Source organism: Eurypyga helias, unplaced genomic scaffold, assembly GCF_000690775.1.
Source record: "Eurypyga helias isolate BGI_N326 unplaced genomic scaffold, ASM69077v1 scaffold34084, whole genome shotgun sequence".
NCBI lineage: Eukaryota > Metazoa > Chordata > Aves > Eurypygiformes > Eurypygidae > Eurypyga > Eurypyga helias.
This window is the reverse complement of record NW_010246204.1, coordinates 45,639-56,858: the sequence shown is the minus strand read 5'-3', so window position 1 is coordinate 56,858 and position 11,220 is coordinate 45,639. Positions and strand designations below refer to the sequence as shown.

Below are 11,220 nucleotides of genomic sequence, written 5' to 3'. Positions count from 1 at the left end.
CTGCTGGCTTGTAAGTGCATTTTGAGCCTGTATTAACCCAGCATCCCTAAGAAATCAATTACAGACAAGCAGTGATAACTTTGCAACATGCACACACCTCACTGTTACAGCTTCACATCTTACAGAAACGAGAAAGTGTACAAACAGCTTTGCAGACTCTTTTTTTTTTTTTTCTTTGAGAAGCTGCAGCTGCTGATGTTTTGCTTAGTCTTGTTTTTTGCCTTTGACTACTGCTGCCTGTTGATGCTAAATGGGCATGCCAGGCTGTTGGAGCCGCATGACCAAGGTGAAGACATTCCTATATGCTAGGAATCTGAGTAATACTCAAACCTTGCCGGGCTTTGTCTGTAGCTGCAAGGTGACTTTTGGAAAGGCAAATATTAAAATGTGCTGCACTGCACTTTTTTAGGATAGTATGTTCTAAATTGGAGAATTTCTCCACAAGCTCCCTGGGCTTGATAAACACTCATTCAGCAGATGCTTGCAGCCGTACAAGGATATCTAATCTGACTTGGCTTCAGCCGGATTTTTGTGAATAGAATGGAGGCTGCTTATTAAAGGACAACAGCAGCAAATACCAAGCATTTTTGTATACAACCTCTGGCTAGAGTCCAGCTTGTAACATTCCCTAGGCAAATGGTGTTGAGATGATGTGAAGCATCTAGAGAGAAACGAAGGAGCTATAAAGCAGCCTTGTAAATAGTAAAGCCAATTAGTAACCCTTCTGTGCTAGTCCAAACTATCAGTTATGCATTTTCATTTCACAAAATTAGCCAAGTGATTAAGACATCCTTTTAATTACAGTTCCTGACTGTAAATGTCTGTTAATTTGTAACTGGCAGAAGATCTGCTCAGTTATGCCTGAGAATAAGTGTCTCTTCTGTTCTTTGCAACTGCCGTTGTGAGAAGGACAAAAGGCCGTTGTTGGGGCTCTTACTTACGCAGTTACTTTCTCCTACAAACAATTTGAGTGCCTACTTTCATGTTTTGGTGCCTTATGTAAGTGGCTGCTTTGTATGAAACAAGGCGTTGCTGGCCTTGTGAGCTGGGGACTGGGACTGCTGTGCCGTTGGGCACTGGGGAGGGCCTGCCCAGCTGCCAAGGTGGAGGTGGCACTTCTCTGCAGGACGACCTTCTGCTTCCAGATGAACTTCTTGTGCCAGGGCTTGTTGCTGTGCAGGAATGGTAGAAATAGACGGAAACCCCTAGGGCAGGGGAAAGGTTTGAGTGATGGAAGTTCCTGGCATGGAACATACTGGTTTGTTTGGTTAGTTTTTCAGTAATTTTAAAAAGTGAGATGATCTGTAATGGGATAGATGACACTAACTGCATCTGACCATCCTAATGTATTCCACATGCTTATCATCACAAATATTGTTAGTTTTCAGCAAGGACTTTGTGCACAGGTAGAAAGATGCAAAGTCTCTGAGTTTCAAAGCTTTCTTTGTACACATTTGTGTCCTTCTGTTTTACATGACTCATGGAACTACACGTTGTATGTCCTGTGTAGCCACTGCTCTGCTAGTGAAATTAATAGCTAGCTGCATGGTGGTGGAAGGTGCTAGTCCTTGCCCTGGGACTTCAGTAAGCAACTTTTAAAATAGAGTTCCCTGAAAGCCAGGAACTCACTTGCCACTTGAGGGAAGAGGTGGTGGTGCTTTGTTCTGCCATGCTGAGTGCTGGAACTATTGCAGTAAGAAGTGCAGAAAGTGCTTCAAACCTGCTTGGCAATAAGAAAACACACTTTGTGTGTTGTTCCCAGACAGGCATCTGGCCTGTTCAGGTGGGCCCGGTGGGAAGAGCACACCGATCTTCTGGAGGTCAGAAGACCGGCTTTCCTTCCTGCTTGTTGCCTGTTTGCTTTGCAACCTGCGAGTCATCTCTTGCTGTGTTTGTTTTGCTTGTTTTCTAGATGGCAGGCTGCTCAGCAGAGGAGATGCTTTTTACTTCTGTGCAGGATTTGGACAAATGTAGCTTGAGGAAAAGTTCTGCAAGTGGCTAAGAAGTCAGTCACTAATTTTTGCTAACCAAATTGTAGCTGGGATAAATTTGCCTGAAGAGTACTTTCCTTTATTGAAAATGATACCACAGCATTATACACAATGAGTTTAGACCCATGTAAAAGTACTCGTGCTAGCTAAGTTTTTCCTATTTTAAATGTGCTTGAAGCTGCTTCAAAGCAGAAGCTTTGCTGCTCTAGGGAAAAGTGCTTTAACTCTAGATACTGCATAAATTTACCACTGACTCTCAGATTTTCTTTGACCTGCCTCTGTAATATAGCTTGTAAGGGAGAGATCCTTCAGTTAATTGATGGAATAACCTTATACCTCCAACTCAAGGCTATTGCTAGACATGATTTGCTTACTTGGATGCACTGTTTGGTATAGCCCATGGCAGGAGTTGATAGAGCATTTCAATTCAGTCTCATAAGGTTTTGTTTCTACTAGTAGTGGAAATGAGACTGATTAAAAGGAGGTGAAATTATGACCTTACTGAAGTTACTAGGAAAGCTGCCGTTGACTGAGGCTAGGATCTCAGCCAAGGCTTCTAGCTGTTTAATTTATGGTAACATATTAATTGAGTTGTATTAAAACAAGGTTTTGAAAAAGTTAATCTTTAGCTTCATGATACCATCTCCATTCCATAAATATTGTACATAGTGTTACTAAAAGTTTACCTTTTTTGGGCAGGTTGATAGAGGTAGAAGATTTTAATTTATAATCTGTGTGTTTGCATTCCTGGGGGAGAACTGAAGTACGCAGATGTCATTATTTCTATAAATGAAAAGGACTTTATCCTAAGTCTTCTAAGTCTTCTAATTCTTTTATATTATATAGCAGAGCTATCTGACACCGTATCCTGCAGGAAATATTTGGCATACTTGTAAGCTCCAGGGAGAGGAGAACTAGGATGATAACATCCATTAGTATTGGCTTTGAATGAGAACTTGCATAAAGACTTTCTCTGGGGGGAAAAAAAAATCCAGTATTAGATTTAAAGGCTTTTTAGCAGAAGGCATGTATTGCAAGCTTTTGACCTTCCTGTGCTGTATGAAGCTTTGCCGGTGTGTACACCAGAAAAACTTGTTGATTAGAAGACGCTTCTAAAACTGTGCTGTCCTCCTAGAAATCGACATCTGGACTGTATTGTACTATTTTCCCTGGATGTGTCAGAGTACATTTTCCTCTTAAAATTTAATAAACTTCGTTTCTGTATTTTGACGGAAAAGTTAATTTGTCTAGTTTTAAAGGCATGGCTGATAGTGCGTTCCCAAGCTCTTCTGACAATAAGAACAAATTGTATTGTTTTAAAATGTAAATGTGTATTTTGCTGTATTTTTCTTCCTTCTCTTACCTGCTGGAATAGTTTTAGCATTAAGCATATTCTAATACACATCTAGAAACAGGCAAGACTGCTTTTATTAATGCTTGTAGTCATGAATTATGTTAATGTAAACACTGCAGTAAACGGGAATCTAGAAAGAAAGACTTGGGAAGCAAGGATTGGCATCTGAGATGTGAGGGGTTTTTTCTGCTTGTCAGTCTTCACATTTGTCTTATATGTGGTGACTCTGGTCTGGGTAGAAATGAGAGATTTTTTTTTTTTTCTCCTTAAGAGTCAAAGTGTGTGTTCTTAGACCCAAAGTACACCCAGTTTCTGTGTTGCGTATTGATGGTATCTTGGCAAAAAGGAAACCCAGTTATCCATTAGCTAATTCTCAGAGTAATCTTTGTAACCAGCTCTTCAGGTAATACCTTCCAAGTTTTTTCATGCAGTGAGCAAAGCCAGCACAGTCAACAAGCTTCCAGGGAACCACGCTATCTCTGGAAAGCTTTGAGTAATTGAGTGCAGTGATAACTGATTTTTCATATTCTGTATTTTTCAATTATGTCTGTCTTGGTTTTGAGGAAAAATATGGATCAAAAATTGTTTTAGACATGTTGATGTAATTGCTTCTGAGAAGCAGGTGCCATCAGTAAAACTGGGTGCCTTGGTTAACCCTCTAGTATTGCAGGCCACACTTTGGTAACTGGGGCTGAGATACATATCCCACAGGTTGTCTGCAGAATCATTTTTTTCAGTGTTTTCAGTTTAAAAGGCTTCTCCTGCAAAACCTTGGGACTGGTGCTGTTCTCCTGGGTCAGAGGGATGAGCTGTTTCACCTGAAGCTTGTGCCTAGCTCTTGTAGGCTGCTCTTGTGTCATGAGCTTCCTGAGCTGCTGCAATCCCTGTTCTCACTCAGGGATGGAGAAATGCACATACTTTTGTCTTGCACATACTCTTAGCAAGAGGTCACCTCTGCTTGTGCATTGTCCTGTGAATTTTCAATGATTTAAGAGGATTGGAGGGTGAGATTTGTTTGAATCTGTTGTCTTTAAGAATCTGGGGCAATATCCTTTCTGTATATGCAAATTTGAAATTTCAAGTGCTATATTACCTCCTTTCTGTAGATGTTAAGTGTGAGAGTAGTGATGCTTCTGAACTTCCTATCTGATCAAGAAGGGCAGGTATGAAGGTGCTGAATACCTAGGTAAACACAGACAAACTACAAAACTGGGGCATGCAGCGAGGAAGTCTCTGGGGATACCTTATCTCAGCCTTCCAGTACCTGAAGGGGCTACAAGAACACTGGGAGGTGGAATGATGTGGACTTTTTACATGGGCCTGTAGAGACAGGACAAGGGGTGATGGGTTTAAATTGGAGTGAGGAGGTTTAGGTTAGATATCAGGAAGAAGTTCTTCCTGGAGAGGGTGGGGAGGCACTGGGACAGGTTGCCCAGAGAAGCTGTGGATGCCCCATCCCTGGAAGTGTTCACGGCCAGGCTGGATGACGCTTTGAGCAACCTGGTCTAGTGGAAGGGGTCCCTGACCATGGCAGGGCTTGGAACTAGATGGGCTTTAAGGTCCCTTCCAACCCAAACCATTCTGTGATTCTATGATTTCTGAAGACTGCAAAAGGATGTGCTTAATTTCCCCCATTAGTTTCCTGCCACTGAATCATGGCTACGTTAGACCTGGTAATGCCTTTGATGTGTGGATTTCTGAGGACCAGACCTAGGGTAAAAAACTCAAAAGGCTGTAATAACATCATTTGTGATTCCAGTGACGTGAACTTGGTCACATTTTCTGCCTAGAATATCCCACATGTGAACCTTGCAATAAATTCTGTCTAAACATTTTCTGCTTTAAATCTACCTCTGTCTTTAAAATGAATTGTGCATTTGGAGTCTTCATTAATCTGTGTACTGTACCGCTCTGCTCTAATAAATTCACTTCTTAATGAATTCATGTAGCCCTGTGGCCGTAAATATATATTCAAACTAGCTAAGAGCCTGCGATGAGCAGCGCAGAGAATCTGTTTACAATGTGTTTTACTGTACTTTGAAGCTGGCTTCTAAAGATACTGAGTATTTCCATCAACTTGGTAAATTTCATAACCAGCTCCTGGAATATAAAAGATTAAAATGATGCTAAATATAAGTGTATGTGTATATATATGTCATGATTTAAAATAAAGTAATATATATATTATCTGCACTCTGAAAAAATCTGTCTCTGGCCTTGTGATCAAGGCAGGAGACAAATCTTGTTTCTTCTTACTTAAGGTAACAAAGGAATTTAGGCATATAGTCAAAAGCTTTTAATCAACCTAATGTTACATATCGTATCAACATCTTAATGCTAAGGAGATCTTTAGGCTGAAGAAAGTATTTCAAACAAATACCTGTGATTCCCTGCAACATCAGTGCTTTTGGCTTTAGATGGTTAGTGACATCTCTTGCATAGTCAAAGCCATAAATGAGATGAAATGAAGTTGCTATAAACAAAGGATTGATAAGTTGTTGAAAATTAATTTTGAGGAAAATGTCTGAAATGTTTTGCAGAGGTGAATCGGGTGCTGGGAAGACTGAAAACACTAAGAAGGTTATTCAATATCTTGCTCATGTTGCTTCCTCCCATAAAGGAAGAAAGGACCATAATATTCCTGTAAGTTGGGATGTTTTCTCATTTGTTTATTGCTCTTCTTGAAAACTACCGTCTTTGCATTAAAAAACCCAAACGTTTTTACTAAAGATGAGCTGTAATGTAATGCGCATAGCTTTGTCTCAACCGTTATTTTCTCTTTAGTAGTGGCTGAATTGAGCAGTTACATAAAAATTTCCCGGTAATGTTAGCTGTTTAACCTCTGTTGTGAAATTAAAGGCTTTATGCAAACATTGCAACTAGAAACAGTATCAAAGCTTTCTGATGCAGTAAAACCCAGTTAAAAAAAAAAATCTATTTAAGTACGTCTTAGTGAATTTACTTCTCACTGGATGCAGTTTTCAGTACTTTATTTCTGAACAAGCTTTCTGTTCGTTCAAAAATTAACTTGTGGATGGGAAAAATCATTAAGCTTAAACTGCTGTAGACTTGCTATATCTACAAGGCAGCAGCTAATCGAAAGCTCAGATTTTATTACATTACAAACAACTTTTATGTCAGAATCTTGGTTTTTGGTAACTTGTCACTAACTCTGGTTTATGTAGAACTTTCTTCAGATGTACTGCTAGACTTCAAAATTTGCACAGAATTTTTAGCAATGCTTTGCTCTAACAGATACAAATGGGCTTGAGTATCTGTTGCTGTGAGCACTTTGATCTCTTGCAGTGAAACCTTCATTCAGCTTTGCTTGCTGTAGTCAGTACTGGCATCCGCATGCTTTTCTCCAGGAGTGCCCCAAGTCTCTGGTGCTTGGAAACTCTCAAACTGTATCATCTGACTTAGCAGCAATGATTTCTGTAATTTCTAGTGCGTGGCACTTCAGACATTCCTAAATATGTCAAGACTCAAACTCCTGGAAAAACAGGAGATAAGTTTTGACCAATCTGAACAAAAGAAGACTAGGGGTTTGGGGTGAGAGAGGAGGAAATGCTGCTTTTCAGGTAGATTTGCAGAAAGCTAGTTAAGGGTATGGGGAAACTCAAATGTTCGGTCTAATCAAGAGCAAATAACATGACTTTGTGTGATGATATGTATTCAAACTGTTGCTGGCTTATCACACAGAAAAGATCAAAATTAGTCTGTTTATCATGCAGTCCGAGTGGGCTGCAGGTTGTGTCCACATCAGTTACAGGCCTTTGAAGGAGATTTCATATTTGGAGTGTCAGCAGTATTAGGTGTACGCTCATGGCATTGTCTTGTGTGTTGGGACAGTACGTGGCACTGGGGAATGCTATTCAGAAAGAACATCATCCCTCAGACTTGGCTTTCTGTGTCAGTTTTGGTTTATCAATATTCTTGGCTTTACCACTGGGCAGCCTTGAACTAAATCAGTATTTTTTCAATGTCTACAGAAGTAAACTTGCCTACAGCTTTCTGAAGGGACTTGTGCAGGGTTTGTACCAAGTACTTCTAAATCCAACTTGGAATACCTCGTGTTGAAAGAGACTTGTGGAGGCCTTTTGTCCAGCCTCCTTTTAAAATGTGCCTCTCTCCAAAGTTAGATTACATTGCCTAGGACTTTGTAAAGCTTAGTTTTGAAAGTCTGGAGGGACAGAGATTATGCAACCTCTCTGTAAACCTGTTTCAGTGCTTAACCTCTTGAAGCCCTATTTTTGATAGTTTGAAAAGTACTCTGTGTTTGTTTGGCCTTTCTCACGCCGTGTTTCCATGAACAGTTTGTGGAAACACCTCTGCCTCATTTTCGGCTTTGTCATTGTAACAATTCCTGTGGCCACTGACTGGGCTTGGACACTGATGCAGGCTTAAACTAGTGTTCTTAAAGTCCATTTGGCTTAAAACAACATGAGTTTCCTCTGTTTTTTGTGTGGCTGCATGACAGGTATGAAGTGAACGCATGGAAAAGAAAGGAGGAAGCTGGGGTGGAAAATGTCAGTGAAGGGAAGGATGAGTTGCCCTTTTTAATGCAGTGTTGGCTAATTCCATTGAAATTGGTGGTTGAACTGCAATCTAATTATCTGCTTACCAGTGTGATCAAATGGGATGGTGGTGTTCATCTAAGAGCTATGAAAATGGTTGTTGTAATAGCTGCTTTGTGAGCCATCAGTGACTGTCATGATGAAGACTGAAAAAGTGAGGTTTTTGTAAAATATAGTTTAGGCCCAGTAAAAAGAATAGGGTAGTGACCTGAATAAAAGTTTGATACTTTGGTTGTGTGCTTCCTTCAGTACCATAGTGAGACCTGAATTAAGCATATGTTTATGAAAAAATGCAGAATGTTTTTGTAACCAAAATAGTTTTGAGAATACAAATGAGTCTCCCTTGTTTTGTAACAATTCATTTTTATTTATATATTGCTAACAAAGAATGTCTAACCTATACACTTAAGACTCAAGTTAGGAAGTGTCAGAATTGGGTTTATATATACACCACTAATTTGTTCCTGTTTACATATTGACTAGAAAAACTGTAGAGGGCTGGTGATGATCCCTAGTACCCATCCATACCACCTTTGCATTATCCTGTCCACAGAGAGGAGGCTAAATAGGCTTGTTAACCAGACTGCTAGTCATGAATGTCTTATCCATCCTGATAGCGTATTACTGAGACTGTTCTGAATGCTGCATGGATTTTTTTATGAAGCAACTTGTATGCTGATGAATGAATATTTATCTTCCCTACGCTGTTCTGGAATCTAGGGTTAACTTTCTGTTTGGCCTGACAGTGGTGTAAAAGCATTACAAGCGCATGCAGCCCCCCCGTTTGACGCCTCGGGCCGTGGCTAGGGTAGCATTGATGTTCTGCCACACTACAGATGCTCACCAAGCACATTCCCCAACAGCACTGATTGTGAAATGCTCGGCTGCTGTGAGGAGCATCACGTAGGAGCTCTACCCATCCTTTGGGCATCCTCATTATGTTTGGCTTTCAGCTGCTTGTCCATGAAGCTTTTCTTTCCCAACAGCCCTCTTTCCTAATAGCTAGTGACTGTGTGGCTCCAGAGAAGTCCTGCGTAGTTAGCCCTTGGCATGTCAGCCTCAGACAGGCCCTGTGGGGAATGGAGTCAGTAACACGTCGTAACCACAGCGGGTGGAAGTACAGTGCTGAACAACCTTAATGCTAGTATTTACTATTTTTTTGAGCGTTTTAAATCTGGAGCCATGTTGTCTCATTTCCTGTTTAATACCAAGGAATGTTAAAGGTGTTGTCTTGGGCGCTGTGCTGGGAAGTGCGGGTAGGTGGTGATGGTAAAAATGTAGAAGAAAAGCTTTAGTAATTGTGGGCCCTGGCAGAGCTAGATGAGACTAAGGCAGTCCCTTAAACTGGGAATAGAGACGGGGCTTTCTAGAGCCAAGTAATGGAGGGAAGGGAGAAGTAGCTGTCAGTGAGCTATAAACAAAAGGCTCGTCTGAAGACTGAAGGTGGGATGAAAGTGAGCCTGAATCCTTGCGTGTAGTGTGCTTGCTTGGCTGAGAGTTGGAACTGACACATGTATAGTCCTGGTTGGAATGTAGCAAGGGAGAAAAGATGGATATCTGCTGTAAATAACTGAAAGATTTAGCTCCATACCCAACAAATTTGAGCTCTAAAGAATCTGGGGAGGGGTGGGCTAGTAGTGTTGAACTTTGCCAGTAAATCAGAATATGTTGCCTGCACAGAGTATATGGTGGTTTATTCGGTTGTTAACCATGCCATGCATGGCCCAGCTTTGTAAAGGTAACCACTGGGCATCAACTCTGGCATCTCAGACCAAGGGTGACCCACACTGATATCTGCTGGTTTGGTAAGCCATCCCATGCTCCTAGGTCACACACACAGGAGCTCCTCACTCTGTTACTCTTCTGTAGGCTCAGGAGGTGTGAAGAAAAGGATATTTGGTATAAAAGGAGAGGAAGAGAACAAGGACAGGTAACTAAGGAGTTACCTAAGGAGTGTGGGGAGGAGGCTGATGTGTCTAGAGAGGATTGTGGATAGATTAAGCAAGGAGGGTAGGCAGAAAAATGAGACTTGTAAACTGCTTAGCTTTGTGGCTCATCACTCCCACATGCACAAAGTGAGATGGGGAGGAGAGAAAAGAATGAAATTGTGGTGTTAATACATGTTCTGGGTCTGCTTTAATATGGTGAGTCTTAATTCTGACTCTTGGGTTCTGCTTTAGTTTACAGATATTGTGTTTTTGGATGGGGACAGAAGTTGGTGCAAAATAGAGACGTAATTTAAAAAAAAATTGCATACATGGCTTTCCAAAATAAGGAAAGATACTGCTTGTCACTGGCTGCCCAGGGACTGCCATTACAGGCTGCGGGAGGCTGGGGATACTCCTGGTGGTGCTTGTAGACTGGACATACCTGGACCCTATTGCTGGTCAAATGCACGAAGTCAGCTGTTTTCAGGCATGGTGGTATGTGCAGTAGTTCAGTTCTACAAGTAACTGTATCCATCAACCACCTCGGTTCTCACTTCCAGTTGTCCTGGTATGAGGCACCTCTGGTTTGGATAAATGGAACTGGACTTGTGTTCATTTCCCCTCTCTCCAAGGCCTTCCCACCCGACCCCCTCTAGTTTCACTAAAATGCAGCTTTCATGGTGCTGCCATTTTAAGCTTCAGAAATAATTACTGGTACTCTCAGGTTAATGATTGCTTTTAGTGACCATATTTGTCTTTGTAGCTGAAATGCTAAACTGTTTAATTTGTTTTGTTAATTTCAAAAGAAACATAATTGGTTTTGAACTATAGGATCTTGGGTAGACTGAAGCTCATCTGGGAGCTCATCATTCCCAGATGAACTTCAACTGCCCTAATTTAAACACAGAGAAGTTGAATGTGTCTCCTCCTGCTCACTTCTGTTTCTAGCAGACAGAAATGAACACCTAGAGAGAGCAGTTCATCTTGTCCAAAGATAAGTAAATTAAGTGCCTCCTAGGTGTGTACCTGTCCTTTTCTAGTGACTGCAGAAGGAGTGGTAGCTTCATCCTGAAACACCTAACCTTTTTTTAGATGCCCGAGTTATTCTCTGAGCAGGCATGATGCAACTTCACAAAATTCACATCACTTAGCTGAATAAGCTGACCTTTGCCAGGTGCTCTACAGACCACTGTCAAAATCTGTTACTCTGCACTGAAAAAGTGCTAGTGTCTAAAATAATAGACATGAATGGAGGAAGCGTGCATCTGGCCTGGTATGAAAACTTCTTGGGGTGTGTGTTTCACCACATCTTCCTCCTAGGCTCTCTGATGTGAAGCTCAGGATTATTAAACTTTCAGACTGAGCTAAGG

The 11,220-nt window shown here is 41.1% G+C and overlaps 1 protein-coding gene across 1 annotated transcript in view; it reads left to right on the top strand.

Annotated features, from left to right (window-relative positions):
* MYH10 (myosin, heavy chain 10, non-muscle) overlaps positions 1-11,220 on the top strand; it is a gene marked incomplete at its 5' end in the record, with an annotated part of 62,495 nt that overhangs the window by 5,917 nt on the left and 45,358 nt on the right. The window contains one exon of the mRNA XM_010150324.1: positions 5,886-5,988. Coding sequence (XP_010148626.1) covers positions 5,886-5,988 — 103 coding nt within the window. The remainder of the gene's footprint in view (positions 1-5,885; positions 5,989-11,220) is intronic.